The 25,509-nt window shown below is 45.6% G+C and overlaps 1 protein-coding gene across 2 annotated transcripts in view; it reads left to right on the forward strand.

Moving 5' to 3' along the window:
- The first annotated feature begins 3,360 nt into the window (after positions 1-3,360).
- Positions 3,361-25,509, forward strand: part of POLA2 (DNA polymerase alpha 2, accessory subunit) — a 47,720-nt gene continuing 25,571 nt past the window's right edge. For both annotated transcript variants that reach the window (XM_065407685.1, XM_065407686.1), the window contains exons 1-11: positions 3,361-3,492; positions 4,220-4,347; positions 5,336-5,421; positions 6,969-7,026; positions 8,892-8,998; positions 11,197-11,390; positions 13,207-13,295; positions 14,565-14,720; positions 15,359-15,421; positions 17,161-17,203; positions 18,685-18,809. In XM_065407685.1, the coding sequence (XP_065263757.1) occupies positions 3,408-3,492; positions 4,220-4,347; positions 5,336-5,421; positions 6,969-7,026; positions 8,892-8,998; positions 11,197-11,390; positions 13,207-13,295; positions 14,565-14,720; positions 15,359-15,421; positions 17,161-17,203; positions 18,685-18,809 (1,134 nt within the window). In that variant the 5' untranslated portion in view covers positions 3,361-3,407. The remainder of the gene's footprint in view (positions 3,493-4,219; positions 4,348-5,335; positions 5,422-6,968; positions 7,027-8,891; positions 8,999-11,196; positions 11,391-13,206; positions 13,296-14,564; positions 14,721-15,358; positions 15,422-17,160; positions 17,204-18,684; positions 18,810-25,509) is intronic.

Here is a 25,509-nt window from a genome sequence, read left to right on the forward strand (position 1 = left end):
CCTAGTGTTGCAGCAGTTGCTTTTTGCCTACAGGGCTGTACCACATCCCAGTTTAGGGTTTTCACCATTTGAACTTGTGTATGGCCGCGAGGTTAAGGGGCCATTACAGTTGGTGAAGCAGCAATGGGAGGGGTTTACGCCTTCTCCAGGAACTAACATTCTAGACTTTGTAAGCAACCTACAAAGCACCCTCCGACACTCTTTAGCCCTTGCTAAAGAAAACCTAAAGGATGCTCAGGAAGAACAAAAGGCCTGGTATGATAAACATTCCAGAGAATGGTCCTTCAAAGTAGGAGACCAAGTCATGGTCTTAAAGGCGCTCCAGGCCCATAAAATGGAAGCGTCGTGGGAAGGACCATTCACGGTCCAGGAGCGCCTAGGAGCTGTTAACTATCTCATAGCCTCCCCCACCTCCAACATAAAGCCTAAGGTATACCATGTTAATTCTCTTAAGCCCTTTTATTCCAGAGAATTAAACGTTTGCCAGTTTACAGCCCAGGAAACAGATGACGCGGAGTGGCCTGAAGGTGTCTACTACGAAGGAAAAAGGAATGGTGGCGTGGAAGAGGTGAACCTCTCCACGACCCTTGGACGTCTGCAGTGACAGCAGATCAAGGAGCTGTGCACAAGCTTTGCACCGATTTTCTCAGCCACTCCAGGACGGACCGAACGGGCATACCACTCCATTGACACAGGTAATGCTCACCCAATTAGAACCCCACCCTACCGGGAGTCACCTCATGTCCAAACTGCTATACAAAGGGAGATCCAGGACATGCTACAGATGGGTATAATCCGCCCCTCTAACAGTGCATGGGCATCTCCAGTGGTTCTAGTTCCCAAACCAGATGGGGAAATACGCTTTTGCGTGGACTACCGTAAGCTAAATGCTGTAACTCTTCCTGACAACTATCCAATGCCACGCACAGATGAGCTATTGGAAAAATTGGGACATGCCCAATTCATCTCTACTTTAGACTTAACAAAAGGGTACTGGCAAGTACCACTAGATGAACCCGCTAAGGAAAGGTCAGCCTTCGTCACCCAGGCAGGGGTGTATGAATTCAATGTACTCCCTTTCAGGTTGCGAAATGCACCCGCCACCTTCCAAAGACTTGTAGATGGTCTCCTAGCGGGATTGGGAGAATCTGCAGTTGCCTACCTCGATGATGTGGCCATTTTTTCTGATTCATGGACAGAACACCTGGAGCACCTGGAAAAAGTCTTCGAGCGCATCCGGCAGGCAGGACTAACTGTTAAGGCTAAAAAGTGTCAAATAGGCCAAAACAGAGTGACGTACCTGGGGCACCAGGTGGGTCAAGGAACTATAAATCCCCTACAGGCCAAAGTGGATGCTATCCAAAAGTGGCCGGTCCCAAAGTCAAAGAAACAGGTCCAATCCTTCTTAGGCTTGGCCGGATATTATAGGCGATTTGTACCACACTACAGCCAAATCGCCGCCCCGCTGACAGACCTAACCAGAAAGAAACAGCCAAATGCAGTTCAGTGGACTGATGAGTGTCAAAAGGCCTTTAACCAGCTTAAGGCAACACTCATGTCTGACCCTGTGCTAAGGGCCCCAGACTTTGACAAACCATTCCTAGTAACCACAGATGCGTCCGAGCGAGGCGTGGGAGCAGTTTTAATGCAGGAAGGACCGGATCAAGAATTCCATCCTGTCGTGTTTCTCAGCAAGAAACTGTCTGAGAGGGAAAGCCACTGGTCAATCAGCGAAAAGGAATGCTACGCCATTGTGTACGCGCTGGAAAAGCTACGCCAATATGTTTGGGGACAGCGTTTCCAACTACAGACAGACCATGCTGCGCTACAGTGGCTTCATACCGCCAAGGGGAATAACAAAAAACTTCTTCGGTGGAGTTTAGCTCTCCAAGATTTTGATTTTGAAATACAACACATTTCAGGAGCTTCTAACAAAGTGGCTGATGCACTCTCCCGGGAAAGTTTCCCAGAGTTAACTGGTTAACAATTGTTCTTGGACTGGAACATATTGTTAGTTTTTATATAATCAGTAGTATGTCTAAAGGTACATGTGTCTTATTAACTCTGTTTTCTCCTAGAGCTCCAGGAAGAAATCACAGCCAGTGTGGAACTGGACGTCCAACACTATCTGTGATTTGGGGGGCGTGTCATAACTATAAAGGGAAGGGTAACAGCTCTCCTGTGTACAGTACTATAAAATCCCTCCTGGCCAGAGACTCCAAAATCCTTTTACCTGTAAAGGGTTAAGAAGCTCGGGTAACCTGGCTGACACCTGACCCAAAGGACCAATAAGGGGACAAGATACTTTCAAATCTTGGGGGGGGGGGGGAAAGGCTTTTGTGTGTGCTCTTTGTTTAAGGGGTTGTTCGCTCTTGGGACTGAGAGGGACCAGACATCAATCCAGGTTCTCCCCATCTTTCTAAACAAGTCTCTCATATTTCAAACTTGTAAGTAAAAAGCCAGGCAAGGCGTCTTAGTTTTACTTTGTTTTCTCAACTTGTAAATGTACCTTTTACTAGAGTGTTTATCTTTGTTTGCTATACTTTGAACCTGGGCTAGAGGGGGGTCCTCTGAGCTCTTTAAGTTTGATTACCCTGTAAAGTTATTTTCCATCCTGATTTTACAGAGATGATTTTTACCTTTTTCTTTAATTAAAAGCCTTCTTTTTAAGAACCTGATTGATTTTTCCTTGTTTTTAGATCCAAGGGGTTTGGATCTGTATTCACCAGGGAATTGGTGAAAGGTTTCTCAAAGCTTCCCAGGGAAGGGAATGGTGGCAGCGGACCAGAACTAAGCTGGTAGTTAAGCTTAGAAGTCCTCATGCAGGCCCCCACACTTGTACCCTAAAGTTCAAAGTGGGGATACAGCCTTGACAGAAGGCTCCTGCCCAGCTCGCTCACTCTCCCCTCATCCTCCACCCTAACTGTCTCGTGCCCCCGCCCGCCTTCTGAGCGCTATCGGCAGCGCGAGACCGACCAACCAACGACCCAACCCTCTACTCTACTCAACGCCCCTCCCCTCCCTCTGGGGAGCTCCGCGAGCCAGCCTCCCGCGACACCCGCCGTTCCCAACTCCCCTCGCGAGTTGAAAGGGGAGAAACAGCCCCGCCCCTACCGGTCTCCAGCCCCGCCTAGGGCTTCGCATAGGCTGCTCCGATGTGTAGCCACGCCCCTCAGCTATGGTTTTGGTCACAACCGACGCGGTATTTCTGAGGGAGCTACCCCGCCTTCTCCCTATTAGCTGTTCAGAGGTAGCTAGCTACGCCCAGTCGGAATAGACCCCGCCCCGTTGGCTGCTGGAGGCCGGAGCAGGCAAGGTGACGGCGGCCGTAAAGTACTGAAGTGTCGTGAGGGTGGCGGGTTTTTCGTTTGCTTTCTGTCTCAGCAGCCGGCGGACGGGGGTGGCCGATGGGGTCGGTCTGTGTCGAGGAGCTGCTGGAGGATCTCAGGGTCTTCGGGGTGGGCTATGAAGAAGAGGCGGTGCCCGACAAACGTGAGGGAGACGGCACGTGCCATTAGGGGATGAGAGGGGAGGGGGAGGGGGGCACAGGCGGTGTGTGTTGGGGGAGGGGGGCACAGGCGGTGTGTGTTGGGGGAGGTAGCGGGAACCGAAGCGGGGCTTGAGGGAGAAATTGGGACGGAGGGGCTTCTAGGGCAGGTGTAACAGGGGTTGTGGGGGCGCAGGGAGCGGACCAGTGGGGCTGTGTCCTGGGGCTTGTGAGGACGGGTGGGTAACGGGGGCTGTGGGGTGGCGGCAGGTATGGCGTGGTGGGAGTAAGGTGATGGGGTAAGCTGAGATCCTGGCGGGGAGGGTGATTGCGGGGGGGTCTGGAGGATGGGTTTTGGGGGTATGAGGCAGAAATGTGATGAGCGGCATAATTTGCTCTTTGGACGCTGCTTCCTTCTGCGCTTAATGTCACTTGTTGCTCCATTTCCTGTGTTTAACGTTGGGAAAACTAGTGTTTGGGACTAGATGCTGTTTGTATCAAGGTTGCCAGCTGATAAAGTTGTGTTGTTCTGTCCCAGAGGCTGAGAGGGGGGACAAAGTGCCTCTTTTGCTTGGTCCGAAAATAGCGAGGAACAATTGTGATTTGACTCTAATTTATCCTCTGCAGTGCTAAACAACTGTAGTTGTGGTGTCTGCCTATTAAAGCAAGAGACATGACATCTGCAAATTCATCAGTGATTCAACTCTGTATAAAATATCTGTCCTCTTGCAGTGGTTGAACTATGCATGACGCACAGACTGGCACAGAGTGACTTGGCTAATGAATTAGTTGCCTTCACTACAACTAAAGAAGACGGGTCTCGTCTCACTGTAGAGATCCTGAATGTCTTTGAACATGAAGTAAGAATGATGTTTAGTAAACAGCTAATAGAGGGTTGGGAGGAGGTGTAGTTTGCCTTGCGTAAACTGGGGGAAAAGGTCATGTTTTTAAGAACATATAGCTAGCACTAAATTCCTACACTCTGTGTGTATATACCAGCAGGTCAACTTGAAACCTAGCTGGGCATTAATGAGACCTGTGCCTGCAGGCACAGCTAAAGTACAACTTGCCTTGTACATGGTGCAGTTTTAGAACGTGTTGACTAGAAACATTTTCTTTAATATAATTTTATCATAATTAAGACACATCTACCGAGAGTGAAACTAATTCAAACCACCCCTTGCCCTAAATATAGGAATAATTGAGTATGGTGGTTTGGCTTCTTGCTGCTCTGAAGATTATTTATCTTATTTTTTCTATTATAGTAACACCTAGAGGTCCCCACTGAGAACAGCAGTCCTATGGTGCTAACTGTGCATATATAGGACACAGCAAGTCCCCGCTCTGAAAAGCAAACAATCTAAATAGACAAAACGTTCAAAGAGTGAGAGAAAGGAAAGCTTAATATTTTTGAGACACTCCATCGCTTTTAAAGCAGGAAATGAAACTGCTTTATAGGTTGATATTGGATTCCCCCAATCTTATACAGGTCCCTATCTATGCCATATTTTTAGTGGACACTAGACATCTGAGCACGTTCTAAAATCCCAAATTGCTTTTGAAATTTTTTTTTTAAACTTATTTTTCAACAGAAGTCTGAGGGCTTGAGCACAGGCTGGGAACTCCCAAATTCTAATCCTAACTCTGATGCTGTTTCTCTCTGTGGCCTAGGGTGACATTTCATCTCTCTGTGCCTCAGTTTCTCCGTCTGTGAAATGGTGGTGAAGATTAATACCCAGGGTTGGATTAATTGGTTAACACCCGTAAAGATCTTTAGAGATGCGAAGTGCTATATAATCAGGTGATGTGTACAGCTTGAAGTAGTCATGGACTTTCATTATTCCTCAGGTACTCAACAAAAGAGTTAATAAAGCTCATCAAAAAAAGGACAACAGATACTCTGGAATCAAGGATATCAACACCATTCAGGGACTGTATCCTTCTCTGCTATTTGTTTAATATTAGGACTTTTAACTGAAAAGGCAAAATAAGTCCCTTTTTAGCTGACTTTCTTGATTCAGCCTGTACTTTGGTGTTACTATATAGTATAGCTTACAAGGAATTAATTACATGTAATCTGTTACTCAAGAGAGGAAGGATGGTTCAGTGGTTAGGGTGCTAGCCTGGAATTCTGGAGACCGGTTCAATTACCTGCTATGCTGCAGATTTTCTTTGTGACCATGGGCAAGTCACTTAGGCCTGGTCTACACTACGACTTTAATTCGGATTTAGCTGCTTTAATTCGAATTAACGCTTGACCCGTCCACACAACGAAGCCATTTAATTCGAATTAAAGAGCCCTTTAATTCGATTTCTGTACTCCTCCTCGACGAGAGGAGTAGCGTCAAAATCGGTATTGTTAATCCGAATTAAGGTTAGTGTGGCCGCAATTCGATGTTATTGGCAATTAGATGTTATTGGCTACCCACAATGCAACGCTCTGGAAATCGATGCTACTACGGTAGCTTGGACGCACACCACCGAATTAATGGTGCCTAGTGTGGCCGAATACATTCGAATTTATAAAATCGGTTTCCTAAATTCGAATTATATAAATTCGGATTAATCCTGTAGTGTAGACATACCCTTAGTTTCTCTGTGCCTCATTTCTCTATCTGTAAATTGAGTACAGTAGCACTGCCCTACCTTGCAGGTGTATGTCGCATTAAAGATTGTGAGAGTCTCGGATGCTATGATGATAGGAGTCCTATAAGTACCTAAGATAGGTAGTCAACTTTCTCTAGTAAAGATTTTTAATATTAACGTTCTCCTAGCATTAGATCAAAGATAAGTAACAACTTACTCTGCAACACCAGGAGAAACTGCTAAAGAGTTAGTGCTTGTACTGGGCTCCTCTGTGCTTGATTCTGTTCAAAATTTAGGAAGATACCCCAAAGAGCCTACAGTGTAATTTAAGATAACTGATGTAGATATGCTGGGACAAAAACTATGTAGACAACATCAGTTGGCAGTCTCCTGTGGTTGTTATGGCAGAATTGGATTTTGAGGAGGCTTCTCCATGCATAAAAGAGCAGGATGGGAGAAAGTTGTTAACTTTAAGGTTGGAAAATGCATTCCTTTTGTGTAATGTTTCTTGTCAATATCTTAAGTTGCTCTCAGAACTGCAAACTTTTGAAATCCCTTAGGCACCCTCAGATAGTTCCTATTGGAATAAATCAAGAATGAATTTTTAGTGCTTGGCAAAAATCTTGTGACCTCCATTTTACAAGAAGGGCAATAGCCCTCTAAAGATAGTTTTACCTCTATAATATCTTTGTTTTTAATCACTTTAATTGAAATTTATGGACCAGATTCTCCATTGCACTAGTGTAAATGGCTGCACGTGTGTAGGGCAATACACTTCCAAGACAGAACCATAGGATTTTGCAAATGACTGAGTAAAGGTGCAGGGCAACAAATGGTCAAATCCTATATTTCAGTAGACGGTACTCTGTTCTCTTCCATGACTAATATTTGTTAGCATTGACGTAGAGGAGGAAGAGGAGAACCTCTTAGATGCCTACACAACACCGTCAAAAGTAAGTGTATAGTGTTCTGTATGTTTCTGTTCCAAAAAGTGCTACCCAGCTCCATTCTCCTCTGAGATGTTGGAAGCTGGGTGGAATTTTAAGGCTTTGGGGCATATGTGAAAGTGTTACTGTTTTGTTTGCTATTTCTTCTTGTGACAGGTTGAATCACAGAAACCCCCTTGGGAGCTGCCACCTAATGTGCAAAGACTACCTCTGCTCCTGTTTTCCCTGCCAGCTCAGGACTCCAGCACCCTGTCTTGCTGAGCCAGACGCTCCTGTCTGGCTCCAACACAGACCCAGGGTCTGAATCACTTGTCCCAAAGCTGCAAGTTTACCTGAAAACAGCTCACAGAAGTGTGCTTGTCTTTAGCACTCAGATGCCCAACTCCCAATGGGGTCTAAACCCAAATAAATCCGTTTTACCCTGCATAAAGCTTATGCAGAGTAAACTCATAAATTGTTCGCCTTCTATAACACTGATAGAGAGATATGCACAGTTGTTTGCTCCCCCAGGTATTAATGCATACTCTGAGTAAATTACTAAACAAAAAGTGATTTTATTAAATACAGACAGTAGGATTTAAGTGGTTCCAAGTAGTAACAGACAGAACAAAGTAAGTCACCAAGTAAAATAAAATAAAATGCGCAAATCTATGTCTAATCAGACTAAATACAGATAATCTCACCCTCAGAGATGCTTCAGTAAGTTTTTCTCAGACTGGACACCTTCCAGGCCTGGGCACAATTCTTTCCCCTGGTACAGCTCTTGTTTCAGCTCAGGTGATAGCTAGGGGATTCTTCATGATGGCTCCTCTCCCCCCTTTGTTCTGTTCCACCCCGTTATATATCTTTTGCATAAGGCGGGAACCCTTTGTCCCTCTGGGTTTCCACCCCCCCCTCACTGGAAAAGCACCAGGTTAAAGATGGATTCCAGTTCAGGTGACATGATCACATGTCACTGCAAGACTTCATTGCCCACTTGCCAGCACACACTCATACAGGAAGACTAACAGGTAAACACAACCATCTGCAGACAATGGTCCTGGTTAATGGGAGTCATCAAGATTCCAAACCATCATTAATGGCCCACACTTTACATAATTACAATAGGCCCTCAGAGTTACATTTTATATTTCTAGTTTTAGATACAAGAGTGGTACATTTATACAAATCAGATGATCATACTCAGTAGATTATAAGCTTTGTAATGATACCTTACAAGAGACCTTTTGCATGAAGCATATCCCAGTTACGTTATATTCACTTATTACCATATTTTCTCTAAAACTATCCCAGTTACATTATATTGACTTATTATCAAGTTTTTATAAAACCATATAGACTGCACAACGTCACACTTCTGTCTTAATGCAAGCAAAGATTTACTCTTATCTGGGGTGAGCGCAATTTTTTTCTTTGGATGTGTGATTAAATATTGTTTCCCTTTCATCAGGGTAAGGGAGGGAAGATAGATCTTGTGGCTGGGCTGGACAGTTTTCATGACTGTTGCAGGGCTATTTTTAAGGAATAAGGCCCCAGTCCAGCAATGACTTCTGCGTACTGCTTTGAATTTGGTGTGGGTGCAGGGGTCCAGCTGTGCAAATGTTATTGCGGGATCAGGGCCTGTGTCACTTTAAAAGTCATAGGCCTGATTCTTTGTTGCCCTATTAATCTGGTTTGGCAGCATTTTACACCCATTTTACATGGTATTGCTCTAAATGACTACACAAGGTGCATTGCAATGGAGAATAAGGCCCTCTCATGTGTCTCCTGAGGAGTAGTAGCTGACAGAAAATGGCATATATGTAAAACCCTCAATTGAATTTCAAAGTGATCTGGGAAAGACTGACATATCTGTTCTTCCTGTATTGTAGGGCTCTCAGAAACGGAACATAACGACACCAGAGAATCCACGATCTAAAAGGACTTTATCCACCCGTAGCCCCCACCTAGTTTTCTCTCCAAACAGCTTCTCTCCAAGGTATGGTACTATTGGTCTCCCACTTGAGTTGGCTCTTCTAGCAGCTCCCTGACTCCTCTTCACACTAACTTTGAATGTGGTTTAAATTGTGGCTGAATCTTGACGCTAAAGCCTCAAGACATATGAAACTAGAAACTGAATTTCCTCTTGTATAAGCAGGGGAATACCGAGCAGTAGGGAAGTGGTATTACCTCTGTGTATGGCATTGGTGAAACCATTATGGGATCACTACATCCAGTTCTGGTGTTAATATTCAAAAAAGATTTTGAAAAATTGGGAAGGGTTCAAAAAAGAGCCACAATTATTATCTGAGGTCTAGAAAACAGACCTTAAAGTGAGAAACTTAAGTTCAGTCTCTTTATTTTACCCAAAACTCTTGGTCAGTGTCCTCAAGTATGTAGATGGGGGAAAAGTTTTTTGGATAGTAGGCAGCTCTTTAATTTAGCAGAATGAGATCAACTTACTGAAAACTGAAGCTAGACAAATTCAGGCTAGAAAAAGGTGCAAATTTTCAACAGTGAGGGTAATTGTTGCAACAATTTAGCTATGGATGTGGTGGATTCTCTATCACTTGAAATCCTTCAATCAAAACTAGATATTTTTTCTAACAAATATGCTGTAGCTCAAGCAGAATTTATGGGTTTGATGCAAAAATTATTGGATGAGGTTCTCTGGCTTGTACTATACAGGAGGTCAGACTAGATGATCATAATGGTCCCTTCAGGCCTTAAAATATATGAATCTTTCCAACTCCTGTCTTCACAACCCTATTGATGATGGACACAGACATAGGCGCCAACTCCGTGGATGCTCCGCCCTGCCCCAGCTCACCTCCGCCTCCTCCCCTGAGCGCGCCACGTGGCTGCTTTTCCCCCCTGGCTCCCAGCGCTTTCCGGGCACACGAGCACCCACCGGTGCCGGGAAAAGTTGGCGCCTATGAACACAGATTATTAACAACTATTCGGTAGCACTTAGAGGCTGTACCTGAGGTTGGGACTATATTGTGATAGGCACTCCACAAACATAGTGAGAGAATCCCTGCCCCAAAGAGCTAGTTAGACATTACAGATGAAGGCTGAGAGAAAAACGGGCAAAGTGACTTACCCAAGCTCACAAAGTAGGTAAGTGGCAGAATTTGGGAATAAAACCCAGGTCTCCTGAGTCCTGGTTTGGTGCCCTAATCCACACTGCTTTCCCAGTCTCATGGTGTATGCTAATCTGATGACATGGGGGCAAAACTAGAATAAGTCAGGGAGCAGATCTGTCTGTCCATTTTAACCACGTATATGGTCCCTATCACTAGTGTCAAAGCACCTCACAACTCCCCTGTGAGGTAAGGCAGTGCTATTATCCCCTATTTAATGATGGGGAGCTTAGGTTAAGTGATTTTTTTCCCCCTCAAGATCACACAGGGACTCTGTGGTGGGGCAGGAATTGAACCCATGTCTCCCAAGTCCTAAGCTGGTGCCCTACCCACTGGACAATCCTCCTTCTGAAATGACTGACCACTGTGGAACGCTATCTGACCAGAGATGTCTCTGCTTTCCCCTCCCAAAGACGGCCAACAGGGTAGAGACAAAGATCTACCACTACTGGGTTTGGGTGGGCAGAAACTACTGACAGGTTAGACTACTGCTATCTAAGAGACACACAGAGTATAGTGGGAAAGACTGCAACAAGCTGCTGGCCCAGAACGGTTTCTGGGAGTCCGCTTCTTCTCCTGATACTTGCACATGCCTTTGGATAGTAGGAAAGGCACAGGTGAAAAGAGAAACTTACTACCAGTGCCTCAACCACTTAACTCAGTGGGCTCTTCAATGGCTATGGTTTGTTTGTGTTGAGGCTTTTTTCTTTGTAAGCATTAGTGACAATAACCCCATCACCTGGTTAAATTCCAACTTTGGTACCTATATTCTTGCCTGCTTAAAACTCCCCCTGCAGTTTCATGTGGATACAGGATTATTCTTGTTCTAAACCATTGTATAGTATTGTTATACTGTGTTTAAACAGCTGCCACATCCCACCCAAAAGGTGGCTCAATTTCTGTGGCAGAACAAGTGGTCTCTGTCTGAGATATTAGATATCAGAATAAATCCATGTTACAGAAGGCTTGGTCTAACTTGTACTGGATTTGTTGCTTTTTAAAGTCAGATGAGATCAAGTTACTTTTCACAGTTCCTTTTCTTCCCTCCATGCAGCGCTACTCCCTCTCAGAAATATGGCTCCCGGAGCAACCGAGGTGAGGTGGTAACCTCATTCGGCTCTGTACAGGACACGTCCTGGAGTGGAAAAGGAGGCCACGGATCAAGTGTGAAGCTCTTTGGTCCACCAGAACAGTCGCTCACCAAGAGTTACAAATTCATGTTCCAAAAGCTTCGTGACATCCGGGAAGGTACATTAAAATTTTTTTGTATGTAAGAACCCCTAATGACTTATGGTATCTTACACTTTTGGCTCTTAACATCTTTACTAACTAGGGAAGCCAGAAGCTTCTTCCCAATGAAAACTTTGTGTTCTAGTGAACATTTTGAAGGCTGCTGTGAGCACATCAGGCCTGTGTCCAAGTTCCTCCACTGGCTCCCAATTAGCTTCTGTTGCCTGGGTCCTAATTTTCAAAGCAATTAGTGGAGCAGTCCCCAGTGAGATCAAAGAGCAAATTTTGATCTATGAACCACCATGACAGCTGCGCTCCTCTGGGACAATACAGACCACAAAGCACAGGATGCAGCATGTGAGAACTGGGGCAGTGCCCTTTTGGATAAGGGGATCCAGTTATGGAGCAAACTTCTAGAGGGGGTTAGGCGAGTCCAGGCCCTGACCACATTTAGAAAATGCTGCAAAACCTTCTCTGCAAAACCCTTTCCACCATAAGAATAGCATGCACAAAACTGACATCCCTTTGTACCCAATAAGCCCCAAGCAACCAACAAACAAAACAAAACCTACACACAGTTGAGACCTTGAGACCAGAGACTGCTAGGAACTTCACTTTTGCGTTTGATTTTTATGTGGAAGGAGCTCTGATACTGCAGTGATTGACTGAAAATCAGGTCTTGTATTTGGAGGTGCTAGCCATCTACAGCTTCCACTGAATTCAGGATCTGGGAACTCAGCATCACTGAAAGTCAAGCCAATAATTTAGTGAAAGGTGAGAGATTTGGTTTGACCCTATAAATAGGAATTCCCGTACTGGTTCAGGGCAGCATTTTGTTTAGGAGACAAGATATTGGACAACAGTGGTCAGTGCTAGATACTTCTGTGGAAGCTGCAAGAAGCTTGAGGTGGTCAGTTATGGAATAACCTGCCCATAGGGGAGATTGGAAGTTGGCTCAAGCTTTGAAGCAAGTGGGTTTAATTTCTTTTTTCTCCCCCCCCCCCCCCCAACCCTCTTTAATGGAACTGTGGATAGTCTTGTCCATATAAATGCTGAATCCTACTCAATTCTTGATACCATCTTGTAGCTGTATGTTCCACAGGCTAACTATTTATTTTATGTGTGTGTGGCCAGTGAAGGAAGATTTTTACTTATCAGTTTTAAATTTGTTGCCTTCCAATTTCATTGATTGCCCCTTTGCTTTTGTCATGAGAGAGGGTAATTAGGAGCTCCCCGATTAACATTTTCTATACTGTTCAACATGTTCATATGGAAAGATCCAGGTACTTCATACTATTCAAAGATGGCATTTGACCTCCAGTTAAAGTAGGCAATTAAGTTTGCCTTTCCTGATCTCAAGAAGTCACTATCTATTGGTATAGCTGTTCCCTTACTGGTTAGGCAGAGTACTTACTACTCTAAAGCAGAAGAATCAGACATTCGTGACTGCTGGGGTATATGGAGATAGGGGAGTTATGGAATTTTGTTAAGGCAGTAGGATAAAATGCGATCCTGGGACTTGGGAGACCTGGATTCAATTCCCTGCTCCGCCATGGACTTCCTGTGTGATCTTAGGTAAATCATTTAGTCTCTCAGTGCCTCAGTTCCCCATCTATAAAATGGGGATAAAAGCACTTCCCTACCTTGCATGGGGTAATGTGAGGATGAATGTTAAAAATTTGTGAGACTCTTAGGTTCCCTGGTGAGGTGGGGCCAGATAAGTACCTTGGATCCTGAAAGAGAAACTCTATTTTAAATTGGCTGCTGACTTCATGTTCTGTCTCCTTGTTTCTGCAGAAATCTTAAATGTTCTTACACTGTTTTATGATTTTAGTACTGTCCTGGAAGATAGAAGAACTCGGGGATGCACTGAAGAAACATTACAAGATTGAGGAGTTCACTTCTGTGTTAGTCCCTGCACAGGTAAGCACTGCATCTCAGGAGCTTTTTCATAAGTGTGTGTGTTTGCAAGTCTCTTCTGTTGTTATGTCTTTGTCTGTCACTACATTGCATTGGTAGTGATTTTTCCATTAAATATTCCAGGATTGCACCTTTGAGACTGTTGGTCAATGGCATGTTGTGTAGTTACCCTCTGCTTCCTTATTCTCAAGGAAACCTATAATAATAGAGGACTTGCCAGACTGGATCAGACCAGGGGTCTGTGTAGCCTGATACCCTATCTCTGACAGTGGCCAATACCAGATGCTTTAGAGGAAGGTATAAGGAACATCAAAGAGGACAACAATGGAATTACTCCTATAGGGGACCTTCCACATGCCTGTTATTTACGCACTGGCATATGCCTTTAGGCAGGAGGGCTTAAATTCCTTCTAAACTTCCTGTCTTGTGTAACAGTGGATGTTAATGTTATCCATATAAATTAGGCTTAAGTAGACTCCAGCTTTTACATATAAGGAGAACCAATAGCCAGAAAGTCCGCAGTATGTTGGAACTGTCTGAGGGGACAGAGCCCGAAGACCAGTTGGAGCATGTGAGGATGTCTGTAGGATGTGGAGAGCAGCATAGCAGACTTGCACAACCTGAACAGTGAGACAGTCCAAACCGGAGAGGATGGATGGTCTAGAGTTTAGGGCACTGGCCTGAGACCTGGGTTCAATTCCCTGCTTGGCCAACAGACTCCCTGTATGACCTTGGGAAGTCACTTAATTTTTGCATGCCTTAGTTCCCCATCTGTACAGTGGAATAATAGTGCTTTGTTTACCATACCGGGGTGTAATGAGGATAAATACCTTAAATATTGTGAACTTCTCCGATACTACAGTATTGATACATGTAAGTACTTTAGATACAACTGTGACCATGCATCAATTTTCTTGGTTTGCATTACCGCCTCCTTAAGCCAAGTTGGCCCAGCAAAAATGGGCCTGATTTTCAAACTACGGTAAAAATGTATGTCTGCAGTGAGTTACAGCCACAACTGACTCATTGAGAGAGAGCTTTATTTCTCTCCCAGGAAGTCCATTGTTAGGCTTGTTTATTGCAGGTCGAAAATTGGGCCTGAAAATTAGGCCTGAGGTGTCTCTTCCTTGCCCTGGGGTTCAGCTTAGTTTTTAAGGCAAGATCTATACACTGGGAATTTGTGGAGCTTCGTAGACTGCTGTCTTGCATGGGAGATGAATTGTGCCATAGGATTCCTTTGGCTAAGATCATTCTATGCTTTCTGTTCTGTAGGAACCCGTCACTGTGCTGGGACAGATTGGCTGTGACAGCAACGGAAAACTGAATGCCAAGTCGGTCATTCTAGAAGGGGATCGGGAACACTCTTCAGGAGGGCAAGTTCCTGTGGATTTATCAGAACTGAAAGAATACTCCCTCTTTCCAGGACAGGTGAGGTGTTGGATAGGGCATATTGCTGGGGGCAGAAGGGGCTAGGAAATCTGTCCATTACTTCAAGATGCAGGAATTCTATAAGAGAGATTTCAAGGTTCGAGTCCTGGTTTCTAGAATGCTGGGTGGGGAGGGTTAGAATCGTCAAAGGAGCCTAATCAGTTTCAGTGGAATCTGGGTAACTTTGAAAATCACTTAGATAAACTGAATCACAGAGACTATCTTTTAAATGGGAGTGATCCTTAATTTGTTTTGTAAAGCACTTTGAGATCTGGATATGAAAAATAATAGCCAAGGTCTTATTATTACTACTTGGGGGATAGGCAGAAGTATATTACCTTATAATAAAACCATTCTGGTGTAGTAGAGACAACACTGGACTGGGGACTTGGATACTATGCCTGGCTCTGCCACTGGCCTATCAGGTGATCTTGGGCAAGTCATGACCCCTCTCAGTGCCTCAGTCTCCCCTCTGTAAAATGGGGCTAATGATATTGACCTCTTTTGTAAAGTTCTTTGCAATCTACTGAAGAAAATACTAAATAAGAGCTAGGTATTATCAATAGCCTAGCCCTTTCCTGAGTCTGAACAAGCAGTCACCCTGGTGTCATGGTTTCTTCTATTTAACTCTTTTCCAGGTTGTGGTGATGGAGAGTATTAACAGTACGGGTGGAAAACTGGTTGCATCTAAGCTGTATGAGGTGAGTAAATCCAACTAAGCACAAATTCTTTTCTACTCTTCCCATGTCTTTGTGCTGTCAATGAAACATCAGGAGCAGGTCTAGAACTTTCCCCAGAAACTGGCTTATCTGTTCTTACAAACATAGGCGCCAACTCCATGGATGCTCCAGGGCTGGAGCACCACGGGGGGGGAGGGGGGGGGAAAGGTGGGTGCTTAGCACCCACTATCAGCGCCTCCCACTCCCCCCAGTGCCTCCACCTGCCATGATCAGCTGTTCCGCAGTGTGCAGGAGGTGCTATGGGGGAGAGGGGAGGAGCAAGGGCTGGATGCGCTCAGGGGAGGGGGTGGAAAGGGATGGGGTGGGGTGGGGCCTGGGACAGAGCCAGGGGGAGCACCCCCGGGCACATTAGAAACTCGGCGAATATGCTTACAAGCGATTTTAGAGTTGGATGATCAAAACAATTTAATTGTGACATAATTCTGAATGATTAAATAATTAACCCTTCTGGAAAAGGAGTTAGTCTTGTCTATCTAAGTAACTTGTACTCAGTACCAGTTAATCTTACCATTTGTGAGGCACATCTGTTAAAACATGGGTCTAAACTGTCAAAAATAGGTAATGATTTTGGGGTGCCTCTATTTTTGAGTCCCCAATATGATACATTTAAAGAAGCCTGGCTTTCAAAATGTGCTGAGCACCCACTTCCTGAAAACTGAGCCCCTTTAGTGTGTCTCAGGTTGGATCCCCCCAAATTGTGAGGGGCTTTTGAAAAATTTAAGCCAAGGTTTGTTTTTCAATGTATGTCTTTTGTATTAGGTTTATTGCTTCTGTGTATCACTAGGTTTAGATATGGTGACACCCTAGAACATAAGAAAATACAACGCTTATTAATGTGGCATCCAGAAATCAAACTGCTAGAAAGACTATCCACAACTCACTGGGAGTCCCATCACCTTTGATAGTGCCTGAGTAAATAGGCCTTGCAAAGTTAATAAAACAGGGCTCTTTTAGACTAAAGAGTGCAGAAGGGAATACTTTCTGTTCAGTTTCAATGTTGATTCTAATAGGCCAATGATATTCCCCCAACTCCACATTCTGATTCCCAAACACCTCCTGTAGTGCTGATGTTCCTTGAAATCTACATACAAAAACCAAGCAATCTAACTTTACTTCCTTAGCAAGCATCCCTCCACCTGTTTGTGCTCATGCAGCTGGCGTGGTTACATTGCATCTTTATTCCACAACTTAGACATCTTGCAAAGACCTCTTAAGTAAATGCTTCTTACTAAGTATCACAGGGTTTGTCTGAGGCTATCCAAGTGCCCCTTTGGGGATGTATAGTTTTTGGATGGCTGTTGCAGCGATGTCATATCTATCAGTAATGCATGAGGCTGACTTTCCCCCCACCCTCAATTTCTTAATCTCACTAAGCCGCTATGGGCAGTAGATTTATAGAGCTTAATGCACATCATAGGTGGTTGAGGTCACTTGCTCTATGGTCTTGTGCTTCACAGTACCACAGAGGCATGTGTTAATTACCCAGGAATGTATTTGTCCCTATTAGTTGATCAAATCAGACTGTCTCCTCACTCCTGCAGAGGCTGTTACAGTGCAGGGATGGAGTAAATGTCTTTCATGTAGAGGCTATGGACCAAATCCTGCTGTGGGTTTATATTGGTGTTGCTGAGAGTAGAATTTGGCCATGTGCAATTATTCCCTTTGCTTGCAATGATTTTTTAAGTATCCTTTCTCTTCAGGGGGTACCTCTTCCTTTCTACCAATCTACAGAGCAAGTTGAAGGTGAGTTCAATCATTTTTAAAGATTTCTTCACCCTTCCCCCCAGCTTAGAAAATCAAGGTTAACTTTTCATACTGGTCCTGTAGAGAATTAGACAGATACACACTCAACAGCACAAACTGCAGCTAGTGCAGTTTCTCAGATTTGGTGCACATGAAACTGTTTAAAAGCATCATTACGTACTCTTTACTGGGCATAGCTTCCTATTTTTTTTTAATAGGTCCATTGTGGGATTGTTCTTGGATCCGATCCCAGTGATCTATTGTTAAAGTAATCTCCTGTGCTCTGACTCTGCACTGAGAATGTAATGAAAGCTGAATTAATTTCAGGGGCTGGCTTAAACCCAACCAAAGGCATTTAGTTAGAATTTTTAAGGCAGGCCCAGATATATATGTATTTCAGCAGCTTTCCATCTGCTGGAAGGGCAATCCGGGAGGGAAACAGAGGAAAAATGATCAGTTCATCACATGCTGAGAAGTCACTCTTGATCTCTCCAGTCTTTCTGTATCAGAGTCTCAACCTCCCCATGCCCCACCTTAGCACTTGGAGGCTCCCCCCACTACAAAAATACCCCCCCACCCTTGAGCACACTAAGTCACAACAGCATCCACTCAAATTTGGCCCAGTCTCTCCTCTATCAGATGGAGGGGCGGCCGAGCCAAACCTGAGAGGTGATGCCACATCTCCCCTCCTGCGTACCAGATGGCAACACCACTCACTTAAATATGGCCCATTCCCTTACCCCTTGGTCATGACGGAGGGGTGGATAAGCCAAACCTGAGTGGTGCTGTGACCTAACCACTGAACCATAAGAAGGCTCATCGGGCCCCCTCAAAGTCTGATGTGCCTCTTTCATTGAGAACTTCTGGCTTGATTTATTGTGCAATGAAGATATCAGTACATCTGGCTAAACTTGGAGGTGAGCTGAACAGGGCAGTATGAATCACTCATGATGCTGAATTGTCTCTCTTCCTTCTACTTCTCATCCTCCCCATGCAAATACTTAACACAAGCAATGTCTTGGCTGTAGTCTTGGTTTTTACCCTCCTTCCCTCCATCAGTGATGTGGCACTACATGATTGCCTGGATAGCATCCCTTGTAAGACCATCTGACACATCAGAAGAGAAGTGGGTTTTTTTTGTTTTGTTTTTTTTAATAGAATGATAAAGAGAAATATTTTAAGTGGCAGGGTGGGGAATGCTCTTTTGTATTGCACACCCCAGCCAGAAAAATCTAACAGCTAAGAAATAGCACTGAGCTTGTGTGTGTGTGTGTGTGTGTGTGTGTGTACCACACCACAGTGCCTCTCTTTCCATATGCTGGATGCTTCTATGTACAACATCTGAGAGCAAGATCTTAGAGAGTGAAAACAGCACCAAGCAAAGGGAAATCCCCCACGTGTATGATGGCAGGATAGAGGATGCCCTGTGGGCAAAGGGGGAGCTTAGAAACTTGTGCTGACACTGTTGCAATACATTTTAGATTTGGAGCTGCAAATGGTCTTGGTTGCTTGTGGGCCCTACACAACTTCTGACAGCATCACCTATGACCCTATGTTGGATCTGATTGATATTATCAACAAAGCCAAGCCAGATGTCTGCATCCTGGTAAGAGAGAATATTCCTTACTTTTGGATTATTCTGGAGAAGAGTTGCATGTTTGGATTCGGATCCTGCAATGAATTCTATGCAGATGGACCCCTGCCCAGCATGGAGCCCATTGACTTCAGTGGGGTTCCATGCAGGGGTCTTCCCACATGGAGCTCCTGGCAGAACTAGGGCTGTGGTCCCAACTAGGGGGTCTCCTGAGAAATGGCTTTTGCCCTAGTAATTATCCTGAAATATTTCTTCTGTTTATGTAGGACCTGTTCTCCTCTACCTCCAACTGTTACTCTTATTACATCTGGACGTAAATTCTATTCTGATCTCTCAAAAACTTAAGCATATTTTATTATTATTTGTATTACCATAGCACCTAGGAGCTCTAGTCATGGACCAAGGCCCCCAGTTGCACTAGGTGCTGTACAAACGCAGAACAAAAAGATGGTCCCTGCACTAAGGAGCTTAAACTGTAAGTATAAGACCAGAGACAACAGATAGATACAGACAGACAGGGGAGTACAGGGAAACAATGAGACAATATTGGCTAGCATGCTAGGCTGTGGTCTCAGCACACCAGCAGCCTAACTATTGTCACATTTATTTAATTTATTTATTTATTTATTTTTTGTAGGCATCACAGAACAGAAGTCTTGAGGAGGGTTTTGAAGGAGGATAATGAGGTAGCTTTGTAGATGTTTTTGGGGAGCTCCTCTCAGTGTGAGGGGCAGCGTGGGAGAAAGCACAAAGATGCTTAACTCTAGGCATGTGAGTAATGCCATTGAAGTCAAGGGGACTGTTCATATGCTTTAAGTTAAGCATGTGCATAACTTTTTGCAGGATTGGGGCTTTAGAATGTAAGCATTGTAGAGCAGTGTCTGTGTCTTTCTGTATGTTTGTACAGTTCTTAGCACAATGAGGTCCTGATTCCAGTTGTGGCCTTGGTCCATAATAATAGGATTCTAAAGCACAAATCCTCTAAGAATCATTGCAGCTGTTGGACTGCATAGCAGCACAACATAACTGTTTAGGACTAGAAAAGAAGAAGATTCCTATATATAATTAGGATTGCAGGTGGGGAATTGAAGGAGGCAGAATGGAATTATTCAGAGCTGGAGTTTGGCCAGGACACTGGGGTTAATGCTCTTACGAAAAGTGCTATGGGATATTTATTGAACACGGGCTTTCAGGACCTTGGTTTTACTTCCCTTTTTTATGCAGTTGCTTTGTAACTAAATGGTATAACATGTAGCTGAAAACTGTTTCCATTCAAAAATACTAGGCTTAAAAAATGATGTGAAAATTCAGCTGTGATCAATTGGGCTACAATCCAAAAGCAAGATGACCATTCTTAGTCAAAGCTTATTGCTGCAAGTCCTCTTACAAGGCCCATAATATATGAATGCTTTTTTATCTCCATGTGAAGTTTTGAATTCCCTGATGCAAATGCCTACCTTGCTGTAATGTGCACATCTTCTTGGTTGACAGGAATAGCCCTAGAGTTAGTGCAACCTAGAGTTAGTACATGCCTTTCTCTGTGCCCAATCCATAAAGGATGTGAATCTGTCTCTAGCTGAACTGTAACATGCTCACATCCTCTCTGGATCAGGCATGAAGGCAGAGACACTGAGTAATGGATTACATACTTCCTTGGGACAGAGGAAGCTCATTCCAAAGTGTGTGAGGCCTACAATAGTTCAGATTCTAGGACCTCTCAAGCTGATCTGTCCAGAGGAAGTCTGTGATCTACTGTAAATTGGGCACACAGGGCATGGGACACAATCACCCAGGCCAGGGGATTACATTAGGATTTCTAGTGACTTGAGCATAGGACTGGAAGCCAGGAGCTCTGTTTCTGCCACTATCTTGTTCTGTGGCCTTGGGAAAGCCTGAGTGTCTCAGGCTTCCCCATCTGAGAGAGAAATAACTCAGTAACTTACAGGAGTGAGTGTAAGTGCACAGTAGCATTAACAGGAAGCTCTGGTATTATAGTATAGCCTAGAGCCCCAACTGAGTTTGGGGCCTTGTTGTCCAAGGTGTTGCACAGATACAGTGAGACAGTCCCTGCTCCAAATAGGCAAGACAAATAAAGAGTGGGAGGTGAAACAGGCAGAGAGAGGGGAAGTAACTTGCCCACATTCACACAGTAGCAGAGCTGGGAATAGAACTTGGGTCTCCTGACTGCTAGGCCAGTGCTCTATCCATTAGCCCATGTTGCCTCTTCTTTGATTGTCTTTAAATTGAATTCTAAACAATACTAGGTGTAAACTGAAGAGTTTTTAGATTATGTACCACATAAGGGATAGGGTTTATCAGCTAGCCCACTAGAGGTCCTAGTGTGACTTCAAAACCAAGCCGTGTCTGCCCAGAAGAGACTAGTTGCAGTAACATTTTTATGTTAGATAATCTCATTTTATATATTTTTTTTTAAAATGCACAATGAATTTAAACCAAAAATGAAGCCCAGTTTCTGTATGTAACTATGTAAAGTTACCCATAGCCTCACAATCCCTGTGAGAGTGTCCAACAAATACAGGCAGTTATTAAATTTCCTTGGGAGTCAGTGATTTACCCTTCTATTCAGAAAAGGTGAAAGGCACCTTATAAAAAACAGTTACCTTCTTGTAACTGTTGAACAACACATCTCGAAGAACATGTCTGTTCCAATCAGGCGTATGCGCGCGCACATGCACAGTAGCTGGAAGATTTTTCCCCTAGCAGCAACCGTAGGGTCAGCCTGGGCGCCCCTGGAGTCGCGCCTTCATGGCACCCAATATAGAGCACTGCCGACCCTACACCACCTCAGTTCCTTCTTGCCAGCTACTCCGACAGAGGGGTAGGAGGGTGGGTATTGGAATGGACATGAACAACACATATCGACGAACAACAGTTACAAGGTGAGTAACCATTTTTAATTCTTGGGGTGCTTGTTCATGTGAATTCCAATCAGGTGACTCCCAAGGCCAAGTTCAGGTGGCGGGGTCAGAGTCATCCACTGATTGGAACACCATTCTACCAAAGGCTGCATCGTCTCGGGCCTGCTGCATAATCGCACAATGCATGGTGAAAGTGTGGATGGAGGACCATGTCGCTGCTCTGCAGATTTCCTGAGTAGGGAGCTGCGCCAGGAACCCTGTTGATGAAGCCTGCACCCTGGTGGAGTGCACAGTGATCAGGGGTGCGGGAACCCCTGCCAGATTGTAGCACTCGCGGATGCAGGATGTGATCCACGATGAAATGTGTTGTGATGACACGGGTAGGCCTTTCTTTCTGTCTGCCACTGCCACGAATAACTTGGACCAATTTTTCTGAACGGCTTCGTTCTCTCGATGTAAAAGGTTAGCGCCCTGCGGACATCTAGTGAGTGGAGTCTGCTCCCTGTTGCTAGAATGCAGCTTAGGGTAGAACACCGGGAGAAAGATGTCCTGGTTAATGTGAAACTGTGACACAATTTTTGTGAGGAAAGCAGGGTGAGGCCTGAGCTGCACCTTGTCGTTCTAGAAAACGGTTAAGGGGACTCTGAGGTTAGGGCCTTGAGTTCAGACACCTTCCTGGCCGAAGTTATTGCCACCAGGAACGCCACCTTGTAAGAGAGGTAGAGCAGGGAGCAGGTCACCAAGGGCTCTAAAGGTGGTCCCATGAGTCTAGAAAGGACCAGGTTGAGGTCCCAGACCGGGTCAGGCTGACTGTTGGGGTATAGCCAGTCGAGCCCTTTTAAGAACTGGCTGACCATCGGGTTAGCAAACACAGAGCGGCCCTCCTCACCTGGGTGAAAAGCCGAGATGGTGGCTAAGTGCACCCTTATTGATGATAACGAAACCCCTGCTGCTTCAGATGGGGGAGGTAGTCCAGAATAAGCTGCATTGATGCTAGTGTCGGGGACGAATGGTGTTGCGCTGACCAGATTGAAAATCTCTTCCACTTGGCAAGGTATGTGGCTCTCATAGAGAGTTTTCTGCTGCCAAGAAGGACCAGTCTAATGTGGCCTGAACAGGAAAGCTCAATCTGGTTCAACCATGGAGCTTCCACGCCATGAGGTGAAGCAACTCGAGGTTTGGATGTTGAAGACAACCGTGATCTTGTGTCAGAAGGTCCGGGAAGAGTGGCAGGGTGAACGGGGCTTCCACGGACATGTCTAGGAGAGATGTGTACCAGTGCTGACTGGGCCAGGCTGGTGCTATCAATATGACCTGAGCTTGTTCCATCTGGATCTTGAGGAATACCTTGTGAATGAGCAGTATGGGCGGAAAGATGTATAGGAGCCAACCTCCCCAATGGAGGAGGAAAACGTCCACCTGGAGGCCGGGCTGTGATTTTTTTTTTTTTGGAAGGAGCAGAACTGCTGGCACTTCCTGTTTGTATCGCATGGCGAATAGGTCTATCTGGGGAAAGCCCCACCTCTGGAAGATTGAAATTGCGACATCCAGGCAAAGGGACCACTCATGGCCGTGAAACGACCTGCTGAGGTGATCCGCCAGCTCGTTCTGTACCCCAGGGAGGTACGATGCTTGCAGGTGTAATGAATGTTCTACACAGAAGTCCCACAGCATGAGGACTTCCTGGCACAGGGGAGAGGAGCATTCACCCCCCCCTGTTTGTTGATATAGAACATTGCCATGGTGGTGTCCGTCATGACTGATACATGTTGTCCCGTTAAGTATGCCCGGAAGGTCTGGCATGCCAGGCGCACTGCTCTCAATTCTCTGACGTTGAAGTGAAGAGCCAGATCTGCCTGAGATCAGAGACCCCGAGTCCTGCGGTCTCCTAGATGTATTCCCCAGCCCAAGTCTTATGCATCCATCACTAGCGACAGAGATGGCTGCTGACTGGCGAAGGGGATCCCTGAGCATACCTCCTGAGGGTCGAGCCCCCTAGGAGGGAGTTGAGGACCAGGCGAGGCAGGGTCACGATTCTCTCCAAGCTGTCCCTGGCCGGGCGGTACACTGACACAAGCCACGACTGAAGAGGTCAAAGCCTTAGTCTGGCATGCTGCACCACATAGGTACAGGCAGCCATGTGTCTGAGAAGCTTCAGGCTTCTTTCTTGCTGTGGTGGTGTGAAACTATCTGAGGCCTCAAATCATATTGATCAGGGCCTGAAACCTCGCTTGTGGCAGGCATGCCCTGGCCTGGGTCGAGTCCAATATTTCCCCTATAAATTCTATCCTCTGGACCGGGGACAGAGTCGATTTCGCTTAATTTAGAAGGAGACTCAGGTTGTCAAAGGTGGTTCTGATTAATCTGATCTGAGCTTCTACTTGGGTCTTGGAGTGACCCTTGATCAGCCAGTTGTCGAGATAAGGAAACACCTGTACCTGATGCCTGCACAGAAACGCAGCGACGATTGCCATGCACTTGGTGAAAACATGAGGTGCTGCTGACAGGCCGAACGGGAGGACTGTAAATTGGTAGTGGGTGTTGTTCACCACGAACCTGAGGTACTTCCTGTGGGGCTGGGTGATCGCGATATGAAAGTACACATCCTTCAAGTCGAGGGCGACATACCAGTCTGCTGGATCCAATGAAGGAATGATGGAGGCCAGAGAGACCATGTGGAACTTGAGTTTCTTCATGAACTTGTTGAGTTGTCGCAGGTCCAGGATGGCCTGAGGCTGCCTTTGGCTTTCGATATTAGGAAATACCAGGAATAAAAGCCCTCACCCCTGTGCTCCTGAGGAACCTCCTCCACTGTCCCTAAAGATAGGAGCAACTGCATCTCCTGGATAAGGAGCTGCTCCTGAGAAGGGTCCCTGAAGAGGGACGGGAAGGGGGTTTGGAAGGGTGGGAGGGCACAGAATTGGATGGAGTATCCCCTTTCTACCGTGCGGAGCACCCATCGGTCCGAGGTGATACAGGACTATGCACGGTAGAAAGGGGATAGTCGGGACGAGAAGGTAAGGCAGGGTGGATCCATTGTCAGGTGTGGTACACCGCCCTCGACGGCTTGGGTTGTCCTGAGCCCTGGCGAGAGGGTTGGCGTGGCCTTCTCCTGCCATTCCGATTCCTCCTTCTGGACCTATCTTGACAGTTCTGCTGACCGAATCGCTGCTGGAGCTGCGGACGGAAGTGTCTCAGCTGCGTTGAAGGAGTATAGAGGCCCAGGGACCTGAAGGTGGCTCTGGAATCTTTAAGGCTGTTTAGCTTTTTGTCCATCTTCTCTGAGAAGAGAGTCTCACTCTCAAAGAGCAGATCTTGGATGGTTTGCTGTACCTCATAGGGGAGGCCAGAAACCTGAAGCCATGAGCCCCTTCTCATGGCCACTCCAGTAGTCATAACTCTGGTTGCCGCATCTGCCCCGTCAAGTGCCACCTGAAGGGATGCTCTGGAGATCAGTTTCCCTTCCTCAACCAAAGCCGAAAATTCATCACGGGAGTCCGAGGGGAGCAATCCATAAATTTAGCCATCGCCGAGCAGGCATTGTAGGAGTGCCTGCTAGTTGGATATGCAGAGTTGCAGTCTCCCCGTGGAGTAAACCTTTTGCCTGAAAAGGTCTAATTTTTTGGCGTCCCTATTCATGGGTGAAGGGCCTTGAAATCCTTACATCTCCCACTGGTTAGCGGCGTCCACCACCAGTAAATCAGGCTGAGGGTGGGAATAGAGGTGTTCATAGCCCTTGGAGGGCACAAAGTACTGGTGCTCATTGCGCATGGCCATAGGTGGCAGCGAGGCTGGGGTCTGCCAAAGGGTCTTGGTCGTGTCTGTGATTGTCT

The sequence above is a fragment of the Emys orbicularis genome, chromosome 7 (genome assembly GCF_028017835.1).
Source record: "Emys orbicularis isolate rEmyOrb1 chromosome 7, rEmyOrb1.hap1, whole genome shotgun sequence".
Classification (NCBI taxonomy): Eukaryota; Metazoa; Chordata; order Testudines; family Emydidae; genus Emys; species Emys orbicularis.